At 39.9% G+C, this 27,332-nt stretch overlaps 1 protein-coding gene across 1 annotated transcript in view; it reads left to right on the forward strand.

Annotated features, from left to right (window-relative positions):
* Positions 1–27,332, forward strand: part of LOC137210905 (uncharacterized) — a 719,095-nt gene that overhangs the window by 610,439 nt on the left and 81,324 nt on the right. Inside the window, exon 7 of the mRNA XM_067712973.1 lies at positions 19,632–19,801. Coding sequence (XP_067569074.1) covers positions 19,632–19,801 — 170 coding nt within the window. The remainder of the gene's footprint in view (positions 1–19,631; positions 19,802–27,332) is intronic.

A 27,332-nucleotide genomic window follows, 5' to 3' on the forward strand; every position in this document is an offset into this window, starting at 1 on the left:
CATCCTGGAAAAAGAAAAACTATGGGGACAGAGGAGTGGTTGCCAGGAGCTAGGGCTGGGATGACAGGAGTGAACACAAAGGTACACAAGAGAACTTTTTGGGTGATGGAAATGTTCTATATCTTGATTGTGGTGGTGCTTACACAACTGTATGTGTTTTTCAGAATTCATAAAACTGTACACCAGAAAAGAGTGAATTTTACTATATGTAAATTATACATCAAAAAACCTGACTTGAAAAAAGAGGGAGCTAGGAAAGCAAAATACAGAACCATTTACATCATAAATCAGTAGGTGAGTGGTTGAAGCCTCAGATCTGACCACCAAGATGGGCTCATCTCTTCTTAGTCTTTTCAGTCAAGATCTATTGTCAGAAGAGACATTTGGAACCAAAAGCTTTAAAACTTTTAATACTCCTTGACCCACCTTCATTTCTAGGAATTTATCCTAAGGAAAAAAATCGTAAATGATTTTCCTCAAAGAGAATTATTGGCCACAAAGTTCAAAATTCCAAAAAATTGGAAAAAACCTTAATGCCCACCAAAGACTGCTGACAGTGGAAGGACTGAGGGTGGAAATATTAAATAAGCTTTGGTGCATCCATTCAATGGAACACTATCTGGAAGTGGCTATAAAAGAATATTTAATGCTCTGGAAACATGATCTCCATATACTAAGTTTAAAAAAAATCAGATAACAAAAGGGTGTTTATTTTTGTGCTAGTACCATACTGTCTTGATTACTGTAGCTTTGTAATATATACAAAAATAAACAAATGGGACGTAATTAAACTTCAGAGCTTTTGCACAGCAAAGGAAACCATAAACAAGACGAAAAGACAGCCCTCAGAATGGGAGAAAATATTTGCAAATGAAGCAACTGACAGGATCAATCTCCAAAATTTATAAGCAGCGGGAGAGGCCACAACAGTGAGAGGCCCACGTACCAAAAAAAAAAAAAACAAAAAGAATGGACTTGAGGACACGGGGTGGGGGTGGGGAGGGGGAAGCTGGGGCGAAGTGAGAGTAGCATGGACATCCATACGCTACCAAATGTAAATAGTTAGCTAGTGGAAAGCAACAGCATGGCACAGGGAGATCAGCTCAGTGCTGTGACCACCTAGAGACGTGGATAGGGAGGGTGGGAAGGAGGCTCAAGAGGGAGGCGATATGGGGATATATGTATGCATATGACTGATTCACTTTGTTGTACAACCGAAAGTACAGTATTGTGAAGCAGTCATACTCCAATAAAGATCTATTTTTAAAAAAAGAGTATTTATGGCATGATCCCTCTTTTGAAATGTGTGGTGAGAGAGACAGATACAAAGACTGGAAGGGTGAGTATGCCCAAATGCTAACGATTTTTGCCTCTTGGTGGTGGAATTGTGAATAATTATTTTCCTACATTTTCTGTCTCTTCTGATGAATACATATTTCTTTCATACTAAGAAACAAAATAACCTCATGTTTTTTTTAAAGGCATTTGTAGATTATTAAGCTAAAGAGTGAGTCCCATCACACTTGGTCCTCATGGATGTCCTAAAATTTGTGTAGTTTTCATTGAGTCCAAACAGTTAAAAAGCTGAACCCAAAGTGTCAGTTGAGCTCCTAAGAGGAAGGAGGCATTTGACCTTTTAAGAATCTTGGAGCCCTGCCATATATCTGCTCCTGTCCGACAAAGAATGTGAAGCCCTACTGAGAGAGAACCAGGTGCAAAGAGGTGTGTTCATGAACCAAAAAGACTTCAGTAGCGGCTGATAAACTAGATTTTTGGGGGGTTTTTTAACATCTTTATTGGAGTATCGTCGCTTTACAATGTTGTGTTAGTTTCTGCTGTATAGCAAAGTGAATCAGCTATACATATACATACATCCCCATATCCCCTCCCTCTTGCATCTCCCTCCCACCCTCCCTATCCCACCCCTCTAGGGGGTCACAAAGCACTAAGCTGATCTCCCTGTGCTATGCAGCTGCTTCCCACTAGCTATCTGTTTTACATTTGGTAGTGTATATATGTCCATGCCACTCTCTCACTTCATCCCAGCTTCCCCTTCCCCCTCCCCGTGTCCTCAAGTCCATTCCTTATGTCTGCGTCTTTATTCCTGTCCTGCCCCTAAGTTCATCAGAACCTTTTTTTTTTTTAGATTCCATATATGTGTGTTAGCATACGGTATTTGAAAAACCCAGTACTGAGTTGTTATGGAAGTGTTACATTTGTGAGCAAGACCTGTGTGACCATAGACAAGAGTGCCTCCTCTCTGGGTTTTATCTGGAAGATGAAAGAGCTGGTCTAGGAAGTCTTTAAGAATCTACCCTTTTCCAGTTTTCTGGGATTTTGGGGGGTGGGTGGCTGAACCCAGACCAGGATGAATTTCACTATTCCTTATCCATTTGCATAAATTGATGGGCTTTGAAGCCTATGTTTTGACTAAAGGAGGAGGGAGATTATTCCTGTTTTTAATTTTCTGTGATGGGAAGGAGAAACTGCGTGAAAGGAAAGAGCAAGTTATTTATTCCCCCAGGATCCCTTGTATTCAGTTGATGACTCTGTTGAGAGAAAGTTTGAGGCTAGAAAATGACTGAGGTTTCCTATGAGAGGCTTTGAGATCCTCGGTCTTCAGTGCACAGCGGTGCCACTGTGGGATCCATGTGACAAAGAGCAGCGCTGGGCAGAGAGACACTTCCCCCACCCTCCAGGGAACCAGCACTCCTTCAGCTCCGTGAGGACCCGTAGGTTTGGGATCTTGGAGAGACAGCAGCCCAGTATGAATATTAGTATATTCTGCATGGTCCCATCAACAAAGCCAAGTTTCATTGCATCTGAGGCTGTACAAGCTGTGGACTTGAGCAAGGGGCTGCTAGAGCGAAAGGGAGAGATAATAGCAGAAGGTGTGTGGTTAGTGTCCTTGTCAGGCCCATGAGAACACATAAGGCACTGTTGGAAGACTTCTAGAATCAGGGAAGATTTTTTCTCATTTGAAAATGTTAAGTGCTGAGGATGCCTGTGGTGCTGTTCTCAACAACAGAGAAGGGTAAGGGAGCTGGGGTGCTGATCCACCAACTCCCATCTGTTATTGGGAGAGAGAAGGCTGTTAACTCCCTAGCACTTCCAGCTTGCCACGGGTACGTAGGGGACAGAAAGAATTGGGTGTCAGAGAAAACCTTCAGGCTGGAATCACAAGTGCTGGCAGTTGGAAGTTGATCCAGCATGCACAGACGTGGGAGAGGCTGTGGAGCCAGGGGGGCAGTCTGCTACAATGTGGAGGAAGGGTATCTGAATAGCAGTTAATAGCTAACATTGATCGACTGACTAATGTGAACCAGGGGCTTCTATATGCACCTTATGTACATTATCTCAGGTATTTCTCACAACATTTCTATAAGTAAGATCAACCTGTTACTATCCTCATTTTCCAAATGGAGAAAGTGAGACTCGGAGATGTTAAGTAACTTTCCCAAGGTCTCTCAGCTAGTTATTGGAGATGCTGAGATTCAAAATCAAGCACTCTTCCCCTTTCCAGAACATGGAGGATTATGGTACAATTGATAGGACAGCATAGAGGCAACTAAACAAAGCAGAAAACCACACAGCGTGCACTTGGTGGTAGGTACTGGTGTCCCATATGTCCAAGTCCTCATGAGGATTCACAGCAGCAGAGAAGAACTACCTAGAATTAGGTCTCCAGCAGGCATGAGAAGCTATAATTCACATTCTCTCTGGCTTTTTATAACCTCCTCCTTCTACATCCCATTCTTACCTTATCAAAGTTATTGAAAGTTTCTAACTACATGTTTACCCCAGGACATTACTGAGGATTAATTATGAGATTGAACAAATCAAATGTCAATTTCTCATGTGTAGTATCACTCAGCAGGCTTATGTTTCAAATATGCCTGAAGTTATTCCTGCAAAGGGGAAAAAGAGGGAACTGAGGACAAATCTCCTGAAGCAAAGAAGGCTTATAGAGGACACAGTAGGAGCTGCAAATACAAATGTCTCAGGGGCCAGTCCAGCATCATAAAATGAGGAAAGCAGCCTCAGTGCAAGACAATAGGGAATAGTGAGGACTATGGTGAACAGGCAAGCACATTCCCTGTCTAAAAGAAGCAGCACTACTCAAGCTACTCATCTCAGTCAATTATTACCATTTGGGAATGTGGGCTCATTGCTTCCAGAGCATCCAAAGGAAGCTTCAGGGAGTTGAAAATATGGATTTTTATAGGTAATTTTCCAAGTTTTAAATATCAGTAGCTAATTTACAATTATTTAAAATTACTATGTGGGCTAATTTATGACCTTTGCCTTAACATTTGTAAGACTGGTTGCCACTGGAAGTGGGATTCTGCTTGGGTGTGACCCTGAGTGCTAGAAATAGGAAGAACGAGTGGAAATTACATAGAAACAGGCCTTGGTCCAAAAGAAGAAAACATTTTCTTATTCGGATAGAAAAAAGATGTAATTCAAAGATAGAATAGCCAGCTCTAAAGGAGTGAGCTGCTCATTTCCAGTGTCAATTGGATGATCTTTCTGCCAGAACAGAGCAAAGGAGATCCAGGCATCAGATGGATGAGATGTTAGACTTTCTATCTCCCTTCCAATCCTGAGCTTCTTTGAATCAAAACCACTGTTTCCTTCATTAAAGTTGCAATTCAAGCTGGATTAGACAGAGTGAGTCTTTTGGTTTTACTTACTGTGTCATACATAGCACACATGTGTGTCTCTTCTATTAATGGAGGATGTTATTGGGATGTCTCTTCCAAAGGAAAATGTTTCTAAGGCTATTTATTACAATTTTATACTTCCTATCTCATGAGCTTGCCTTGCCCTGAGTTGGCCTATGTTTCCTCAAACCCACCCAGCAAGGCTCAACTTGGCTTAGCTGTGTCTCTGCTGGTATTATTTTTTTGTGGAAATAAATGCACACAGACTCTGATAATTTACATATGTTCAGAAGTAGCCATAAGGAGAAACCAACACTTTCCTATACATATAAAAATTGCTATAAATCTGGGGTCTGGAAATGAGTAATTTCTCTTCCTCTGAACACATATATTTGCCACTATTGGTGTTTTCTGCACTCTTGAAAGCATTAACTATAACAATACAACACTGAAACATGTGAACATTTAAGCAAAAATAATTTGGCCAGTTAAACCAGATACATCAGTTAATTCAATGACAAAAATAAGTCAAACGCTTACTTAGCTTTGGCCTCGCATGAAGGCATTCAGAACACCATTGTCTTTTATTTTTGACAGCTGCGTCTGGTCCTCATCTATCCATCTAACACTTGCAGTAGATCTTGACTTCGGTATGAAACTTGCCCAAATCTTCAGATCTACAAAGGACAGATTTTAACCATTATTCTGAAAATGGTTTCCCTTACATAAGTAAATGAAGAAGAATTAAAAAAAAAAGGAAAGACTGTTTTACATTAAACTGCTTATTTTAGCCATGAAGATAAGCCCTAGCTATTCTCAGATGCTGAAATATTCTGGTTTGGAACATCTTTACTGCTTGGTTCTTGGCCTAGAGCCTCATCATGCTATAGAATTTATTTGAATGTTCTGTTTTTCAAATTGTTTGTTTGCAAAGTCTAATCTGGTGTGTGGAACTAGTATTATCATTAAGGATCTTTTATGTTCAAGGCTTGTGCCTGGCATTTAACATGCAGTGTCTCATTTAATCTTCACAATGACCCAGTGGTTGTGAGCACTGTTACTCACATGAGAAAGTAGGGTCAAGGGGTATAAGGATCTGACCTGCTACAAGGGGCTCAGTTCAGCCAGCTCCAAGGTTCATACGTTTTCCTCAGTATCACAGAAAAATGATGGGGGAAAGGAGAAGAGAAACCCATCATAAATTTAGGTAATCCAAAGTTAAAATTCATTTCTGAAATCATTTCTGAAACTATCTCCTTGAGTCGTAATTCAGTTGCACATTAAATTAAACTGGAGGGAGACCTGAGTACAGATACCTGTTGATTAACCTTAAAGTAAATCTGTGAGATAGAAAGTCACTAAAGTCCTTGTATAACAGACTGCTCTTGCTTCTGGCTTTGACTTTCAACCGTTAGATTGATGATTAGCAAGTAACATAGGGGTCATGTGCCCCCCTCAGCCTTGAGCAAACTTGGGGAGTTTTCTTTCCCTTGATTTACACAACTTGTGTATGTCTTCTCTGGTACACCTACAGTGCTCAAAACCTGCCCACCCTAAGGTCGATATCCTCATTCTGTACTTATTTTCTCCTTGAAGTTTAAACAGTATGTGGAATCAACATTTCCTTTTTTTCTTAGTGCTTTCCACTAAGGAGTTATAGTGAGAGCTGCATTCAGTTCAACTTTCTTTCCCCATTTCTTTCTCTTCCCTGGTTTAGTGTGTTGAAAAAGTCTTTTCATATCAGCATTTATGCAGCATCTAATTTTTTTTCACTCTTATCCAAAGGCACATTTGGATTTACTATTTCACTTGAACAGTTGGTGTTCACTGGCAGCAACAAGAACAAAATTTATAGCAGCAAATGGAAGCTGAACTTGCATGCTGGCTCTGCACCGGAGCACTTTGTGTTTGCCATTTCCTAATTGTGAAAACAATATGTCCAAGGTTTTGCAGTCATCAGCATTCTAACATAACGATTTCCATCTGGTCAAAGGAAGAAATTCAGAACCTCTATCTCCTTGAATTTAACTCCACTCTAATGCAAAGGTAACTGGCTTAGAAGAATGTGGGAAGACAGGAGAAATTCAGATGAAGTATGTTCTGAAAAGTGTCTGTAACATCCACTTATCCATGGAATACTTTTCCTGAAGAACACACGGGTAGGGAGGGAATTTGCCACGATCTTCTTAATGGGAGCAGCTCTAGCTGGAGCAAGATGACAGGATGACTTGGAGGTGAGAGAGCATAGAGAAGGCAGGATGATTTGTGGGGTATTTCAACTGGAGGTAATAAGGAGTCAGAGATCCATAGCGACGAAGCAGTTGGAGAATAATACCGAGGCAATCAAGGCCAACAACATGGTAATCAGAAGCGGTTTAACATCCCATCTCATCCCATCTGGCATTAAGAATTTGGCACCGGTTGTTGAAATATGAACCTCGTGATGGCCCTCACACTCTTCCAGTGACCTCCCTCACTCATTAGTGTGGTGTGGAGCTGAAGCCGAAAGAAATGTAGCATAATATTTCAAATGCTTGGTTTGCATTTTTCCACTTTCATTGATTCAACAAATATTTATTAGTCACTACATTGTGTGTCAGGAGTGGCGTTAGGTGCCGAGGTTACAGATCACAGGCAGCTCTTGGCTGTCCGTTATAGATAATTAAATGAGAGACATAAAATACGCATAGAATGGTCATACTGTGAGGTGTTTCAGCTGAAACAACCCACAAGAAAAACTTTTCTACCTATTAATCTTTTTCTTTATACTTTATATTCATCTTTTTCTTCCTGAAATGAGTATGGAAAGGAAATAGGATTCCAGAAATTATCCTACAGTTACGCTTTATTCTATAGAATAAGCACGTTCTTGGCAGGAAGAGGATTCTATCCACGATCTCCCAATTCCTAAACAGCAGCAGCATTGCTAACCATCAACCTCCAGAGTGGAGGCCATAGCCTAGCACATTCAGTGAATAGGTGTCTGCTGGCCAAACAGAGGGAGCTTGAATAGGTCGTTAAAGCCTGTGAAATCACGGCTCCAAAATGATCCTTGAGGGCAGCGGCATAGGGGACAGACCCTGTGAGGTAGTTGCCTGCTTCCCTTCTCAGATACACATCAGTCTGCAGATGGGAAACAACCCAGGTTCTGCCCAGCATATGGCCTTTAATACTGGCAGTAGGGTCCCATGGGTCCTACCCCCTCCACCCACAAACAGAACTGCCAGTCTGTCCCCTGCTTTCCTCATCCCCATGTTCTGTTGGAAATTCAAGCTGCGTGATCCCAAAAGTAAGAGAGGAAAGGGTCAACTACGGTACTTACTGAAGCTACAGAGCCCCAGTTCAATCCATTCTTGCAGAGACTCCTGTAGGAAGAGATGGCAATGAACGCTTACCTGTGAGCCATCCTTCATCCGGAACCACCAAACTCTGACTCCTGTCTCCTGTTGCTACTTCTTCTACCTTGGGTCCCACCAAGCCCAAAGTCTAGGGCTAGAAGCCTTGTCTCATCCACACTAACTTGCCTTGGGCAACCTTGTTTTTGTTTTTGTTTTTTCTGACTTGTCTCTCTCCTCATCCTGGCAGTGAATCCTCTCTGGGATCTCATCTCCCTCTCCTGTTACCCTTCTTTATTAGAGCAACTCCAGTCTATCCAACGTGTTTCAAGAACATTAAACTTGAGAGGGAAGGCAGCTCTGCTGATATGTATTGATACGTGTAACAGGATATAAAAACAAGACTTTTCTGTTGTCTCAGTGTTAGCTGAGGCCCTAGAGATAAGAACAAATGTTGTTAAGTACCCATGTATTCTAAAGAGATGTAACTTGTTCTGGGGTGACCAAAAATTGGCCCAGGAACCCTTAGCCCTTCCTTCAGTCTCAGGTATATATATAAGGGGAGACCTGTCAATTGATGAGGAAAGCAAGGATTTCATCAGAGACAATTTTTAGGCTGTTGAAATATTTCCTCTCCCCTTGCCAGTGTTTCCCTCTCCTCTTAAGCAAGTGAGAGGGGGCTTCAGAAACCCCCTTGCAGAACAGACCTGTGTAGAGTGTATTCGTTTCCTATTGCTACCGTAACAAATTACCACAAATTTAACAGCTTAAAACAACACATTCATTGCCTCACAGTTCTGTAGGTGAGAAGTCCAGTGGGCTCAGCTGGTTTCTCTGCTTTGTGCTGAAATTCAGGAGGCTCTAGGGGAGAATCTGTTTCCAGGCTCATTCAGGCTGTTGGCCGAACTCAGTTCCATTCGGCTGTTGGACTGAGGTCCCTGTTTCCTTGCTGGTTGTCAGCTGGGGACTGCCCTTGGCTCCCAGGGCCTCTCTCTGGTTCTTGCACAAGGGCCCCTACATCTCAGAGCCAGCCAGAGCACGTGGAATCCTTTCATGCTGCCGTATCTCTCTGACTTCAGCCAGGAGATGTTCTCTGCTTTTAGAGGCTCATGTAATAATACTGAGCCCCTCTGATAACCCAGGATAATCGCCTCATCTTATAGTTCATAACCTTAATCACATCTGCAAAATCCCTGTTGCCATGTAGTGTAAACTATTCCCAGATTTCAGGGATTAGGGTGTGGACATCTTTGGGGGGACGTTATTCAGCCTACTACATAGTGAGTGGGACCTGAAAAAGTCAGAGGATGAGAAGCTAAACAGAGCAGCCCATGGCAGCTGAGTGAGAAAGCGGGCAATGATGGAATCAATTGTACTTCCACTGATGATACAGCTTGTTTCCTGTGAGGACTCCAGGGAAGGCATCTGGACTTGGTTCGCCTGGACTGGTGCTTTACCTAAGAGAAGCATCAGGAGCCACAGGTACGCAGAAGAATGAAGTTAGAGGTGGACTACAGGAAGCCAGGGGCTAAGGGGAAGTAGTAGCAGCCAGTTGGAGGAGACACCTGTGCTGGGAAACCACAGTGGGAGCTCCCCAGTGCCCAGGGGAGGTATTTCTGAGGAATGCTAAAGGTGTCTCATGAGAGAAAACCTCAGCCTTCAGATAACGCCACACCCAGATAACTCTCTCGAATGACAACCTTGCCATTCCTTCCCACTGCTGTTCCAGTGCTGGAGGATCCAACGGCAGCGAATGAATCAAGAGGAGTAGGAGACCAAGGTGGGGGGAGAGGTGAGCCTGCCCACGCCACCACTTCATCCATGCTGGCCTCCTGAGGCAGGGCTGAGCTGGAGGAGGGAGGAAACTTCCAACTGAGTGAGCAATTGAAGCTTCTGTATTAGACCGAACTGGAACTTCAACATCTCAAAACACAAAGTATTTGTTAATACCTGAGAGCGACATACAAGTTATGGATCTGCCTAGGATCCCAAAATGGGAAAACAATGTCATCAGTCAGTTGTAACAAAGAATAATGTTGCTTTCTGCTTGCTCTTGTTTAATAGACCAGATACATAAATTACCCAGCCCCTCTCTAGCAACCTCTAAGATCTGATTACCAAAACTATCTCAGGGAAAGGACCACGCATCTCCATTAACAGGAACTCAGACCCTTGTTGAGTTAAAATGTTTGGTTACACTTTAATGATTTCAGTTGCAAAGCCAGAATACTGAATTTTTATGTGATATATTATTTATGTGAAATAATGCCTTGTTGCTACTGTATTAAACAAAAATTCTCTGAGAACTGACATTTAAAGAATATTTTAACTAGTCAAGAAGGGCTGACATTGTTTGATCTGTGATCCTTGGGCTACTTTTTTGTGGCATCATGGAACAAGCATTCTAGACTAATTGTTCTAGAATTGGGTCTTCTGCTAACTATATACACATAGGCAGATCATTTCACCTCTGTGAGCTTCATTGTAAATTGGTTAACAGGAATGTCTGGCCTGCGCATCTCATGGTATTATAGGGAGAATCAAGTGTCATAATGGTCATGAAAACATATTTCTAAATTTTAATCTCTCTCTATATAAAGGTGTTATTAGTAATTGAGGATTTCTATATATTCCATAATAGGTAATACATTTTTAAAGAAATCTAAGATTGTTTAATGGACTATTAATAGTCCATTGTGTAATAGTCTATGCTTAATGGACTATTTCTGAAAGGACACGTAAGAAACTGGTAACAGTAGTTGCCTTCAGGTATAGACTTGAGTGGTGGGGAATAGAGAGACTTATTTTTCACTCTATTCCTTTTTGTACATTTTGAATTAATACCATATGTATACATTATGCGTTCAAACAAATAAAATTTAACAATAATTTGAGATACTTAAGAAGGAAGCTATATGTTTATTCTTAATAATAAACTGAGTATAATCGAATCTTTCTGTAAAAGGGCTTTTTAGGGTCTGTAATGCTTCAGGATCAAATGAGATGATTTAGTTAATGCAACCAGCACAGAACTTGGCACGTAGTAGGTGTTCAGAAAGTGGTAGTGCCCTTTCTCTTGAGGTCATCCTTATGACTATCAACCTCTGGTGAATTAGCTATACACAAGGACATAGCTCATGGGGTGCTGGGTATTAGAAAGTTTATTGGATTTTACTAGGATGTTGGACACAGATGGTAAGTAGGACTGTCAGAAAGTTGATGAATCATCTGGAAAACTAGTGGGAAAAGGTGAGTGAAGCCAGAAACAGGCCAGAGAGGGCAAGGAACAAACAGGTCTAGAGAAAGGCAACTTCGCTCATTATATCATGTAACCTGCTTTTCAGTTGCTGATGTTTCCAGAATATTAAGTGTATTTTGCAAATTAGAGTTATTCTAATCTTCATGGTATTAAATGGTCATTAAATAACAAATAGCTTGATATCTCATTAGACTGTGGAATTTTTTTTCTAATTTATTATTTTATGATTAGGAGCAGTGAGTCCATAAATCAGAACACTTTATGGGCAGCTGTAACACCTAGCCCTAATGCCAAGACTGAGATTCTGATAGCATAGCTATTAAAAATGAAGACTCCTGAAAGACTGCAATTCCTGCTAACAGGTATGCCCAAAGCAGCCAGACACTATGTCTCCCTTTTTGTTTTAATGTAGCTGCATCGATTCTGCTATCCTGTCACAAAGCAAGAACCCAGAATGACCTTAGGTAGCAGGCAAAAGGAAAACAAAACAAAATTCAGAAAAGCTATCCCGTATAGAAATCACCACTGATGTTAAGGCATTACTGATACTGTTGAGGTGACTGTGGGACAACTTAGAATCTTACTGCTCAGAGTGTGGTTCCCAAACAGCATCATCAGCACCACTGAGGAGCTTGTTCCCAGCGCAGACTCTCAGGCCCTCCCCCTGGACCTTCCAAATCAGAATCTCTTGTTTCACAAGATCCCCAGGCGATTTCTATGAACGTGAAAATTTGAGAAGCCTGGATTTGAGTGTATCAATGTGTTTTAGGTGAAAAAGATCCTAACGGAAAGGCAGCATTCGTTTTATCTCAGTAAGGAGAAATAGTCAACTTTGGATTGTTCCATGAGAATAAATAATTAGTAAATAAATTCAGCCAAAAATATAACATGGAGTCACTTTCCAAAGAAAGGCTTTGGGACAGTAGAATCATCTGGGGACCATGGGAATTGAAAGAAGGAAATAGACAGGAAAAGAATAAGCTCAAAGATGGAGGCTATAAGTCTTGGCAAATGATTGAATGTAGAGTCCAGTCTCTCCAAACTGGTGACTAAGAGAATGTGGAGGCTTTTCACTGAAGAAGACAATCAACTAACTAGTGAGATACCAATCAGACAAAGCCCCCATTTATAACCAAGGACATTTAAAACCTAGGACATTTTCTTTACAAGATTGTCTATTCTTTGAATCAGTGATTCTGTTTGACACCAAGCATTGCTTTTACTGCCCCCACCATGGATGCTTGATTTAAAAGACTTCATCTTTCACTCTCCATTTGTTAAGTAAGGATATTTTCCCCACTTTTATTCATAAAAGTGCTATTGACCAGTCTGAGATAATGTGTGTTCCCACTAGGGTTGCTATAATTTCAGCAAAAGCAAAAAAACTTAATAACTTAATTGGTGTATACACTTTCCCATATATGGTTTTGATTGGAAAATAACTCAAGAGTTTACTGAAAGTGTGACTGTGAATAAGAATCTACTGCACACCTGAGTGAAAGTTCCCGGGGCTGTAGGGGAAGGAGAAAAACGGAGGACAACAGTGGGAGCAAAATTAAGAGAAAGTTTTACTGTCTCTGTCATGAGCGCTTCCCATTAAAGAATTCAGTTAAAGGAAACAGGCATGAGCATATATACTTGGGAATGCTCAGACCCGTCCCACTTGTCAACAAACCAAGGAAACAATAGACATCAGCCACCAACTGGTGACTCTTTATTTTGACTCTTGGTAATAATAAATTAATGGAAAAAAAATTCTGAAATATCACTTCCAATGTGGAAGACGCTCATCATTCTAATTGTAGGGGACAAGCTGTAATCTACTACAATGATTCATTTCTCTCGGAAAGTCCCTGTATAATAAGCCAGACTATTAGGACACTAGCCAGCTTTATGTTAAATTTTTGGTGGTTTAAGGAATTTGTTATAACAGATGACAGTTCTGATAGTGGAAATTTGCCTGCATGTAGCCAAAGTCTTGACCTCTTAAATAAATTTTCCGTTGGCAGAAGACGGGATTTTCAGTAAGGTTTTCAATTAACAAAAAGTTAAGACACTTTTTCTTAATGGAGTAACTTTTAAAGGTGTGCTGACTAGATAAAAGAGAGTTCCATGTGGGTAAGTTTAGAGAACAACATAGCAGCTGATATGTGTGGGTGATTATTTGGGTCTCAGCTTGAACAAACAGAACAACTTTTAAAATCTCCGTTCTGTGTGCAAGTCTAGGTGAAGTCATCTCAGATTTGAGTCATGCTTGTGGGTTTCCACGTGTTACAAGGACCAGGCGAATATGCTACCATGGTTCAGTATTAATAGGAGTTAATACGCGGTTTATTTAGCAAGTTAAAACTGTTCCACATTAGACGGGACTTTACAGCAGTTTTATAAGAAGAATGGAATGAACTGAGTACAGTCACTTGAATTAGAATATCTTTTATATTCTCTGTGTTCCCACGGAGCTGATCACAAACCTGGAGAAGCATGCTAGAACAAGCAGACCAGAAAATGAAACTCTTCTCATTTTAGCTTTGTGAAGTAGGCACAATTCAAAGCGTTAGCCTCAAGTATCTTTCGGTGCATTTTCTGTTTTATTTTCTTCCTTTCCTTCTTTATAAGTCAGCCAAACTTTGTAAGGTCATTAAAAATGGGACTTTGGCAAACTTAATGATGAAATCAGGAAAAAATTGGGCTGGAAAGATCCTTTGAGTGAGTCAGATCTAGTGCTTTGTCTCCTGGCACCTGACATCTCAGGACTGTGGGAATCGAATGTGGTGATGTGTGTGAGAGCACCACTAAAACACAGCAGGCAAGCATGTATAAACATATACATCATTATTTTTATGAATATGGCACCAGACTGTCTCAGATTAGTAGAAAGTTTTGTTGTTTAAAATAAATTCTATTTCCATATCCACCCTAAACTTATCTATCTACCTCTAATCATATAGGACCATTCCCTCATTCATTCCTTAACAGAGAAGGAGAAGAACTGGTCACAGTCCTCTCTATATAGTGAAACCTACTTAATCTGACAAAAGGAATTTTTTTAAATGAAGAAAAGTAACTCCCTAAAAAAGAAAAAATAAGCTAGAAAAAAGTGAGCAAACAACTGCATGAACCAGGATAGAGAAGCCTTTTCTAAGTAACATTATACCGAAGGCAGGAAACTTAAAAGAAAAGATTCATAGATCGGTTGTATATAAATTTTGCACATTTGCATGTTAAAGGCCACCATAGGAGAAAACAAAACTCAAGTTATAAACTGGGAAAATAATAATATTTGTAACTCATATGGACAGAAAAAAAATTAGGTTATTTATTTGCTGTATTTATTGCTATTGTTATATTTGCTGTATTTATTGCTATATTTATTTGTTACTACCAAAATATCACTAAAATGAAAGTAAAAGAATAAAAATAATACAAAATTACAAAGAGAATGAAAGAAGAGCCAATAGCAGCCAAGGGATAGCGACAGATTTTTGAAAGATGGAAAAATCAGCAGAGCTGAACAATCTGAGCGCCAAGTACCTGCAAAGGAAATGAAATGTGAGCCAGTCTCGGCAGAGCAACACTAGGAGGTTCAGGGATGGGAAGTACCAACTAGTGTGGAGGGCAGGGGACTTCCCTGGTGGTCCAGTGCTTAAGAATCCACCTTCCAGTGCCGGGGGCACGGGTTCGATCCCTGATCAGGGAACTAAGATCCCACATATTCTGAGGTGCGGCCAAAGGATTAAAAAGTGTGGAAAGGAGAATAATTTACAAGAAAAATGCAGTATCCAGTAGTATGGTCACTGTTTCCAAAACCACTAGAAAAGAAATGCAAATTTAAAAAGAGATCAGGACTTCCCTGGTGGTCCAGTGGTTAAGAGTCTGCGCTTCCACTGCAGAAGGTGCGGGTTTGATCCCTGGTCAGGGAACTAGAATTCCGCATGCCACATGCACCCCGCCCCCCCCCCCCCCCCGCAAAAAAAAAAGAGATCAGTACCGGATGGAAAAGGCTTAAAATACACTATTCAGCATTATATCCCTGACACTCTTCTGGGTCTCCCAGAGAAAGTAACAGATAAAACAGAGTCCCACTGCAGGAATGCAGACCCTCACTACAGGGAGATCAGCAGGTGACTGGGAAAGGTTAGCAGGACCTAGGACTTTCTTTTTCTTTCACTCTTGATTTCCATGAGTTTTCCCTCAGCAGCAAAGCATATCATTTGTCCTCTACTGTGTGACAATGTGGAATATGTCCCAGACCCTGACACCCAATGGGATGAGCCAGACAGGACTGACCTGGCACAACAATAGAGACCCAAAATGATAGTAATGCAGGGTACGGTATGAGTGAGTTTATTCAAGAGGACTCTTTAATGAAAGATAAAAAAAGAAGATAGAACTTATACCTGAGTGGGAGGAGACAGAAAACAAACAAATATTGTTTATGTCAGGTGGTTACAGCTGCTAGTTAAAGAAATAAACAGGGGTTCCTATTTTCTGTGCTGTGGTCATGGAAGGCCTCTTCCTTCAAGTAGAAGAGACCTGAGGAGGTGGGGAGCTTACCCCTCAGTTTTCCGAGAGAAGAACAGTCCAGGCAGAAGGAATAGCAGGTGCAAAGACTCTGAGCAGGGAGAGTGCTTGGCTTGTCCAAGACCGGTAAGTAGGCCCTGGTCACTGGAGCCACAAGATGTGGGAAGGAGTGGTAGGAAATAAAGTCAGAGAAGCGGCCAAGGTCATGTGCATCCTTGTAGACCATGATAAAGACTTTGGTTTTTATTCTGAGTGAGACCAGAAACATTCAGTATTCTGAGGAGAAAAGTGGTGGAATCTGACTTGTATTTGACAAGGATTACTGACTCCTGTGTGGGACATGAATTTGGGGGAGAAAGAACAAAAGTAGGGAGACCAGTTTGGAGACTACTGACACAATCCAGGCAAAATACCATGGTAAGGGGTATAAAGTGGTGAAGGAGGTGAAAGAGTTAAGAAGTGGTCAGATTCTGGATACATTTTCAAGGTTGGGCCAATAGGACATGAAGATGAATTGGATGTGATGTGGGAGAGAAAGACAAGATATTTACAAGATATGGGGCCTGAACAACTGGAAGGATGGAGCTGCCACATATTCAAATAGGAAGACTGTGGGAGGAGTGTCTGTGTTGTTGCAGGATGCAGAATCAAGAGTTGGATCTTGGTCTTACTGAGTTTGAGATGCCTATCAGACATCTGAGGAGAGCTGCTGGTAGTCAGTCTGGAGTTCAGAAGATGAGTCAGGACTAGACAAACCAGTTTGCTCAGCAGCAGCCAGAGGATGCTTATTTTGAGCCATGGCACTGGGTGAGCTTACTCGAGAGTGAGGGTAAATTCAAGGTCTGTACTAGTGGGCACTGAAGCACTTAGAGTTCCTACATGTTAGGAATATAAGGAGGATGTAACTGAGAAGACTGGAAAGGACCAGTCAATAGAATCAAGAGTGAAGGTAGATCCAGCCAGGGAAGGAAAACCAAGAGAGAATGGTGTTCCAAAGGCAAAATTTAAAAAAAAAAAAAAAAAGGTGTTTTGAGATGGAGGGAGTGAACAATTATGCCAAGAGCTGCTGATTGCCCAGGTAAGATGAGGACCAGGGCTTGAGCACTGGACTGGGCAAATGAAGAGCAGGTTTAGTGCAGTGGTGGGGAAGGAAGCCTGTTCACAGTGGGTTCGAGAAAAATATGAAGGGAAGAAGTAGAAATATAAGTAAAGACAACCGTTTGGAGTTTTGCTGAAAAGAAAATTTTATATTTACAAACAGCACTCATCTCTACAACAGGGGTAGTCTGGACTGACGGCATGTACAGTATATAAGCTTCAGTCTTGTTAACACAATTCCCAGCGCCCCCATTGGCAATGACTTTGAGTCTCTGCCTGGTGCCAGCAGTGGCCTACCCTGCCTCCAGTGCCTCTAAGTATGAAGTGTATGCAAAGGGAAGCAGCCCAGGGAGGAGGGAATCTGGGTCCCAGCCATAGCTAGCCAGCCACACGGTCTTGGGCAAGTCACACACTACCTCACTAGGCTGTGATTTCCTCTCCTGTCTCTTTTTGCTCTAACCTGCTTTGATTCAGAGGGATGTGCACTGTGTACTAGTTTGCCAGATTCTAGGGAGGGTGAGAGGCTGTACATTACTTCCAATCCAAGGTTTGGTTCTTCCCTCCTTCAGCCAGCAAAGGTCCTGTGGGATGTGGAGAGATGGTCATTGGAGGCAGGGAGTTGCGGCCCTGAGGCTGGACCTCAGCCCCAAGCCCAGGCTGTGACTGCTCCAAACCCAAGGTTTTTAAATGCAAAGAGTTAGCCTTCCATGCAATTCAGAGTAAAAAGTCAGCCTCTATAGCATAATTCAGCATTTTTGTAAGTTTAAAAACAGAAGCCCTCGCACCTAGAGCCGGTGCTTCGCAGCAGAGAAGCCACCACAATGAGAAGCCCACACACCGCAACGAAGAGTAGTAGCTCCCGCTCGCCACAACTAGAGAAAGCCCGCGCACAGCAACGAAGACCCAATGCAACCATGACTAAATACATAAATAAGTAAATTTATTAAAAAAAAAACAGGTGCTAGTAAATTTAACAAAGAGAAGGAAGGGACGCCAGCAGTGAATCAGAAGCTCTGCTCAAGTCTACTCAGACCTGCTGGTTCAGCAGCTGGAACTGATCTGACTAGATTGAGTTGAACAGTTTGACTCACTTTTTATATTTATTTTTATATATTTTCTGTACTACATCGAGTGGTAGATTTTTTTTTTTTTTCACCAAGTCAAATTATTTTACCAGTTTGGCATGTAGCCTATGAATATTAGCAAGTAACACCAATCATTACGGTCTTTGTCTAGACTTCTTAGTTTTGGATGGTTTGGGTTGGAAATGCATTCCTCTTCTCATTTATTTATCATATATTTTCTAAGCATTTTCTAAACATCAAGTATGTGCTAAGCATTACCTTAGGCCCTGAGGATACAAAGATCAAGAGTGTGTGGTCCCTGACTGCAAGAGGCCCATTGTCTTATAGGAGAAGGAACCAAAAAGTGTGGTCAACAAGCAGCCTGATAGCCAATGTGCTTCTCACTCCTGTCCTGTGGCCTGGGATTAGGTGACATGGTCCTGCTGTCCTCCTAGGTGCTTTTAAACTTGTGAGGTCCCAGCCCGGCTCACCCTCCCCAGCTCAGCAGTCGTGTTTTTTTTTTTGCCTCCTTTTACCATTCCCCTGGGCAAAGTTCCCAGCCCTTTCCCTACTCTCCTAACACCGCCACCCACCTTCTCCGAAGACAATCCACCTCTCCAACAGCTTTTCCCGAATCTATGTGGGAATCAGCCAGCATCGTTCTCAGCACTCTCCCCCTCCCTCTTTGTATATAGCAAAGGCTTCCATTTAACTAGAAAGACATGTTTTTTTACTTAAATTTCCCTTGAAAATATAAATTAAGGGTAAAAATTGCATTTTCAAATCACAAAAGTTTTTGCCAAAATCCAAAATGTTTGAAAAAATAGATCAAGAGGCTTTCTTAAAGCATCAGGTTTTCCCATCTGTGGTTAGATTTGTGGATCACATATGAGGCCCTTTCATGCGTGGATGTGATCATTCCAAGAGCCTTCTGGCTGGGTCTTTTATTTCTCCAGGCAGGGGTGGTGCGCCATGGGGGTGGGCTGAGTACCTGTGAGTCTAAGCAGTAGTTCCTAGTGAGGGCTGTGACCTTGAACATGTTCCCTAACTCCCTGGGTCTCAGTAAATGAGGATGACCCCAGCTTAGCCCATAACTGAGCCTGGAGATTTCATGTCTCAGGGCATACTGAGATTCTTGGATGAAACATGGACTCCCCAATTAATCTTTTTCTTATCAGTAATAGGGAGGAGAGATGGGAGGTTGAATTATCTATAGCCTTAATTTTATAGGCAAGTTCAAACACTGAGCTATGTTTTGTAAGACAATGTTTTCAGCACTGTACATTTTGAACATCTGCTGGAGATGCCCAACGATGTGGGGCGAAGTTTCTAGCTGGTAATGGAATGAAGACCTTCCTCTCCTGAGCTATAGAATGAAGGGCTATGTCCTCTAAGGGCAAGGGATTGGTATTATTGCTATGCTGCAGCCTATAACCTTATGAGTTCTGTGGTATTTTTTGTCCTTAATATGTTAATATGTGCTAAGTGTTATCTGAAGGAGAGTAAGTTGTGTGTGTATGTGTGAGCTGTACCTTGGGGTCAAGTTAGACTTTGAACTCAGTGTCAAAGCTGGCCCTGGTCCACTCTGTTCAAGGACCAGGGTTCTTCTCCCCGCTTTGAGACTTCTTAAAATGTAATGTACTTATAAACCACTGGGAATCTTGTTAACATGAAGATTCTCTTTCTGCAGGTCTGTCGTGGGACCTGAGATTCTGCATTTCTAACAAGCTCCCAGGTGAGATGGATGCTGTCTGGCCTGGGACCACACTTCAAGAGCAAGCCTTCAAAATGCACCTGAGGCTGCAGCTATTGGCGGTTCGCAGGACCATACCACCAGCCTTTAAGCAACTGTGGCCACAGGTACACTTCTCAGGAGATGGGAAGAAGGTAGTCCTTGGGTAGGAAAGGAATCACATTAGCCTGGGCTTTGGGAAAAAGGAAAAAGAAAAACAGGAAAATGCAGCTTTTTCCAATTACAGATAAGAAACTAGTTGTTTTAAAGAGAAATGAGAAATGTAATAGACTAAAATCGCAGTACCCTATGTAAATTCTAGGAAATATTGGTCCTATGGGATGTTAACAGGAGTTGTGTGCAAAAGCAGCTTCTATGCTCAAATGAGTTCTAGAATCTAGAATGTAAACACCGGGTTAAACAAAGTTTAATAGGTTTTCTTACCGCAGAACTTTTCAGAGGCTTTTATAAGTAAATGTGCCTTGTAGATCTCCAAGAAGGACATAAAGCATGCAACATTCTCCAAATGTATTTTCCAAGGAAACCCCTAATTTTTTTCAGGGAGGCTAATAGGACTAAATCTCCGTGGAATGCTCTTTGGGAAAGGGTAGCATAAGCTCGTGCCCAGAGTCAAGTGCATCGACTGTCTCACTTCTTCCTTCACCTGCCCTAGAGATTACAAAATGGAAAAGTGGTTGTTTTCTCAGATTCATTTGCTGATAACTTAGCCATTTTTTAGTACGCTCATGGATCCACAAACATCTTACCGTTATTTATTTTTTTTAACAAATGTCACATAGTTTTTACAAGAGTCAGGGCTGAAATGTAAAAATCATAACATCTGTTCATCTCCACATTATATCAAGACTGAAAGGTATTCTTTCCCTACTGTTTCCTCTCATTGCTAATAGAAGGGTGGAGGGTGGGAGTAGAAGAAAGGTAATTAGAAGAGTATTTAAAACGGTAAGAGGAGGGCATCGATTTCATTGCATATCGTCTGTAATTAGGGAAGCCTAGAAGGCTTGATTTGGTTAAACAGGTTTGAGTAAGCTTTAGAATTTCTCTTTGACATTCAAGAGTTTGTCTGGGTGGATAGCAGGAAAATATAGGATAATCAGACATGGAGGTCGATGCCTCCTCCAGATTTTGCTGAGAGGTCTGCATACTGGTGAGTATTTAGTTGCCCATAAAAGTCAAGACACTTTCTGAAAGTGAAGCAGGCAACTGGAATTTCTGTATTTCTGTTGCAAGCAGGCAGGAGAAGCATTTCACATGGTTATAGCCACAAACCAGTATGCAGAGAGGGCATCCAGTTCACTGAATGGCTGCATCCTCAACCAAAATTCTCTTAATAATCCTTGGGGAAAATTCGATCCAAGGGATGGAGCAAATGAAGTGGGGTGTGTGTGTGTGTGTGTGTGTGTGTGTGTCTGAAGTGGTAGGTGGCTGGGATTGGAGATGAGTATATTTATGAATTAAATAAAATAATAAATACTGTACTTAAATATAGTAAAAGTGGAAAATCATCCCTCCCCAGTGATAGCATTTTCCTCCCCACTGGGGAGGTGTTGGACATATCAGAGCTGGCAGGGTAGGGCCTGCATTGTTGGAGTTGCTAAGGCGACGGCCTCACTGGCCAGAGATCAAGCCCAGGCAAGCTCACAGTTCAGCGTCTTATGAGCTCTTTCTTATTCTAAAATATTGCAGTGATAATTGCTAAGAATCATAAACAGACGAAAGGAAGGTTATCTGTGTTTGTCTTTTCTTCCTGCTTAGCCCCTTTCTTCACATAATGCCCTTTCCCTAATTGTCTGCACAACTTAACACCAGTTACTCCCAAGTACAAAGCCAATGTCCATTTTCCAGAATGAAGAAAAAAAACAGGTTTGCCAACTTGAACATATAAACCTTTAGGCATCTAAGTGAAATAGTTAAAAATCTACTTACAATATTTAACTTATTAATTTCCACATATGTGTATGAATTGCATAAAACTGAAAAGAAAATTATATTCACTCAATTTGGAAATATTGCTCCACTCTGACATTTCATGAAGCAATGTGATTCAAATGTGTCATGTGTATCTTGGCTGTTGTGAGTGTGCCATCATTAGAAATCCTGTTTGATCTTTTAACAGTTTTCCCAAACACGCTATCTTCTCTGACACCCAAGTTTGACAACACAGTCATTTTTAAATCCAGATGTGATGCTATCACATGAAATTTTATCCCATACCATAAGTACCCATTTCCACAATATTAGAACAGACTTTTCTTTCTGTAATTCATCATTTATGGGTTAGTGATCTCTGTGATGTGACCACTTACTGTATTGCCTTTTAAAAAAACATGTCTACAATGACATACAATACTTGAAAGGATGAAGTTGACCACCTAAAGGAAAGATGATTACACTCTGTTAAATGTCTCTGACTCGTTTTTATTAATTTCAACTTAATTCTATTAGATGACCTAACAAAATAATTTTAGTAACAACAATAGCTGACACTTCCTGAGCCCTTAGCATTTGCCAGGCGTTGTTTAACCAAGTTATGCACAGTAACTTAGGTAAGGGTCTCAGAAAGTGGAAGATGAGGTTTCCTGAGCAGATACAGCTGTGGACCAAGTGAAAATGTCACCCACTCTGAGTGTGGAAAGCATCACCCACAAATCATACAGAATGGTTTCCACTTATATGTGCATTACTGCTGTTTAATCACCTGGTTACCACACACACACACACACACACACACACACACACACACAGAAAATGGCCACCCTCTCCTTTCCCCACAGGGAAATACGAAGACAAGATCTTAACAGCATGCCTTGTTTTAGTTTAGTGGTTCTCAACCATGTCTGCACATTAGAATCATCTGAGAAGCTTTTAAAAAACACTGATGATGCCCAGGCTTCACCCCAAAACAAATAAAGCAGAATCTCTGGGATGGAGTCAGAGCATCAGAAGTCTTTAAAGCACCACAGCTGATTCTAATTTATAGCCAGATAGAGAACCAAAGTTTTAAATTAATAAACATAAATCGAAGGCCCTCATATCTCTACCTAGATAAAGAAAATAGTCTCATATCTCTGTCTAGGAAGTTGGGAAGTACTCACTATACTCTTTCAGTATTCTGAAGATTTTCAACAGTTCTGCGTTATATGAATGCCTGGTTGCACTTTGCTTCCCTTTCTGTGCTTCCATCCTTCCTTGGCCCCATCCTTTAAAATACCCACCTCACCTGTGCACTTAGAACATACCAAGTTCTCCTGGACTAATAGCGCCACCCAGAGACTGGTACAGGGAATTTATCTCCCCACCAGCTCCTTCCCACTCACCAGGGGGTACACTCCCAATTCAACTCTGTACCCTGCTTGCCTACACTCACACACACAGATCTTCCAGTCTTCAGTTGATAACACTAGAGACATTCTCCTTCTGATATAGCAACTTTGCTTCCACATTATTATTCTAATAAAGCCCACATAACAAAGTAATAATAACTTCCTTTTTGACCTTATATCATACATTGTACCAGGCATTATACATAGCTATCATTTATGCCTGACAACAAACCTAAGAAAGACTCATTTTGCAGATAAGGACTCTAAAGTTTGGAGAGAAAAAGTAACCTGCTTAAGATCACCCAGGTAGCAAGTAGTGGATCTGGGGATCAAATTCTGATATATCTGACTGGAAGTTCTGAACTTGACCATTACCATAAGCTCCAGCTTCACTGACATGTAACTTGTACAATTGCACAGGGCCCTGTGCTCAGAGGACATCATGCTCAGTTTAGTGCTCTCCATCACTGTCTTGAAATTCTTATTAATTTCTGAACAAGGAACCCCACATTTTCATTTTGCACTGGGCCCCACAAATTAGGTAGCCAGTCCTATTCCCCAGGCTATGTCGAAAATTAATAAAGGCCAGTCACTCCATTTCCTTTGGTAACCAAAACATACTCAAAACATGGCCAATTTAGGGGGAAAAAATAACATTTAAAACAAATCTGTGAACTTGAAGATAGATCAAAATTACCCAATCTAAAGAACAGAGGGGGAAAAGATAAAAGAAGAGGAAGGAGAAGATGAAGAACAACAGAACAACAGCAACAATGTCTCAGGGACCTGTGGTCCAAATCAAAAGTTCCAGCATATATGTCACTGGAATTCCATAAGGATAGAAAAGAATGGGATAAAACAATTATCTGAAGAAACAATGTGCAAAAATTCTAAACTTTGGTGAAAGATACACATTTACAAATAAAAGAAGTTCAATAAACTCCAGCCAGGATTAACATAAAGAATATTACACCTCTGTCTACATGAGATAAGCTTTACATATAAAGACACAAGTAGACTGAAAGTAAGTGGATAGGAAAATATATTCCATGCAAACAGTAAACCTAAGAAAGCTGGAGTAGCTATGTTAATAGCTGATGAAGTAGATTTCAAGACAAAGAGTTACCAAAGTAATAAAGGGATGTTTCATAATGATAAAATATCCAATTCATTGGTAAGATTTTTAGATATAAATGTGTGTATGTGTCCAATAACAGAGCTTCAAAATACATGGAACAAATAATGACAGAATTCAAAGGAAAAAGAGACAATCCCACAATAATAGTTGGAGAGTTTAACACCCCTTCCCCAGACATTGATAGACCAATTAGACAAAATAGTTCAGTAAAGACATAAAAGATATGAATAATATTATCAACCACCTTAACCTAATTGATATCTGTAGAGCACATCATTTAAATTAGAATAGAATAGACATTTCTTTTAAGAGCACATGTTCACCAAGAGAGACCATCTGCCTGGCCATAAAGCAGGTCTCAACAAGTTAAACATTTAAAAATCATGCAGAGTATATTCTTTGATTACTATGGAATTAAAATTAGAAATCAATAACAATGAGATATCAAGAAAACCCCCAAATCATTGGAAATTAAATGACACTTCTAAATAATTTATGAATCAGAAAATAACTTATAGGAAAAATTAAGAAATATCTGAAACTGAATGAATATAAAGATATTAAATTTGTGAAATACATCTAAAGCAGTTTTTAGAGGAAAATTTATAGCTTTAAAGATTTTTTATTACCAAAGAAGAATGGTCTAATATTGATGATCTAAGATACTACTTCAAGACAGAAAAGAAGAGCAGAATAAATCCAAAATAAGTAGAAGAAAGGAAATAATAAAGATAAGAGCAGAAATCAAAACATTAAAAAACAGGCAATAGTGAAATTTTACAAAGCCAAAAATTGGAAAATACCAACAAAATTGACAAATACCTGGTTAGACTGAGGAGGGGAGAGGGGAGAGAGAGAGAAAGGAAGAGTGAGAGACAGAGAACACAAATTATTAATATCAAAAATGAAGGAGGGATTATCACTACAGATTCTACAAATATCAAATGGATAATAATAAGTAATTAAATAGATATTGCCAAAAATTTAACAACTTAGATGTGGTGGACAAATTTTCTTGAAAAATACAACTTACCAAATCTGACACAAGATGAAACTGAATTTTTGAACAGCCCAAAATCCAGTTTAAAATTTGAAGTTGTTATTAAAAATATTCCCAGAAAGAAAACTTCAGGGTCAGATGGTTTCACTGGAATATTCTATTGAACATTTAAGAAGTTGGGGAGCAGGGAAAACGCCAGCTTTACACAAAATCTCTCAAAAAATAGAGGAGGAGTGATCACTTCCCAACTCATTATATGAGACCAGGAAATCCTCAATACAAAAAACTGTCGAAGAAATTAAAAAGCAACAACTGCTAAAACCAATATCCCTCATGCACATAAAGCAAAAATACTTAACAAAATATTAGCAAACTGTAATCATCAAAAAATAAAAAAAGATAACTTATTGTGACCAAATGGGGTTTTTCCTAGGAACTCAAAGTTTGCTTTAACATTCAAAGTTGAATCAATGTAATTCACTACATTAACAGAATAAAGGAGAGAATCCATATGATCAGTTCAATAGAAGCAGAAAACTATTCCACAGAATTCAACACTCCTTCATGATAAAAATTCTCAGCAAACTTAGGAATAGATGGAAACTTTCACAATCTGATAAAGGTAATCTCTAAAAAACCTGTAACTAACATCATATTTAATGGTGAAATGGTGATTAATATTTCCTCTCTAAATCAAGAATAAAGAAAAAAAATGCACAATCTTACAACCTCTATTCAGCATTGTACTAAAGGTCCTAGTTAGGTAAGACAAGAAAAGAAAAAGAAGGCATGAAAATTGGAAAGGCAGCAGTGAAACTCTGTCTGTTTGCAGAGGACATGGTTGTTTATATAGAAAGTCTTAAGGAATTTGAAAAATGACTACTAGAAATAATAAATTAATTTGGCAAGTTTTTAGGATAAAAGGCTAATGTACAAAAATCAATTGTATTTTTAAAAACTAGCAGCAAACCTTTGCAAAGTAAAATAAAAACCATTCCATGTGCAATAACATCAAAAAATATTTGGGAGTAAATGTGACAAAACAGCTATAAGTCATATAGTAAAACTATAAATATTTCTAAGAAAAATTAAATAAAGACTAAATAAATGGAGAAATATATACCATGCTCAAACATTGAGAAACTCAATATTTAATTGTTAATTCTCCCCCAGTTGATCTATAGATTCAATGTAACCTCATTCATAATTCCAGCAAGATTTTTATAGAAAATAACAAACTGACTCTAAAATTTATCTGGAACGTCCAAAACAATCTTTTAAAAGAAGGACAAAATTAGAGGATTTATAGTACTTGACTTCAGGATTACTAAAAGCTACTATGCAACTGGCATAAGGGTTGATAAATAGAGGGGGCCAAGGGGAAAAAGGATCTCCACCTCTACCTCACATTATACGCAAAAATTAATTTGAGATATTCATAGACTTAAACATAAAAGCTAAAAACACAAAGCTTTTTGAAACAAACATAGGAGAATATCTTCATAACGAGAGTAGGAAAAGATTTCTTAGATAATACAAAGTAGTAACCATTAAAGAAAAAATTGATCAATTAGACATCATCAAAATGGAAAAGGTCCCATTGAGAGATACCATTTAAAAATTAATTGGCCAGCCACAGACTAGCAGAAAATATTTTAAAATTCATATCTGACAAAGGAGTAATATACAGTAAGTATATCTATCTCCTCCATGGTAATAAAAGAGACAAACAACCCAATAAAAATGGGTAAAGGACTTGCACAGACACCACATGGAAGAAGATATATGAAGGACCAATAAGCACATGAAAAAGTATTCAGCATCATTAGTCATAAGGGAAATTCAAATTAAAACCACAATGCAGCTACAAACTCATTAGATACTAACAATTTTTTTTTAAAACTGAAAACAGCAAATGTTGGCAAGAATACGGAGCAGCTGGTACTCTCATATCAATACATTGTTGATGAGATGGTAAAAAGGTACAAAGAGGTACAGCCACTTTGAAAAAAGGTCTTACAGTTTCTAATAAACCAAAACACATATCTACACTACAACCAGTAATTCTACTTGTGGACATTTTTCCAAGAAAAATGAAAATATAAATCCACAAAACAATTTGTACACAAAAGTTAACAGTGACTTTATTCATAACAGTAATAACCAGAGAACAGCAT

Source organism: Pseudorca crassidens, chromosome 18, assembly GCF_039906515.1.
Source record: "Pseudorca crassidens isolate mPseCra1 chromosome 18, mPseCra1.hap1, whole genome shotgun sequence".
NCBI classification, from domain to species: Eukaryota; Metazoa; Chordata; class Mammalia; order Artiodactyla; family Delphinidae; genus Pseudorca; species Pseudorca crassidens.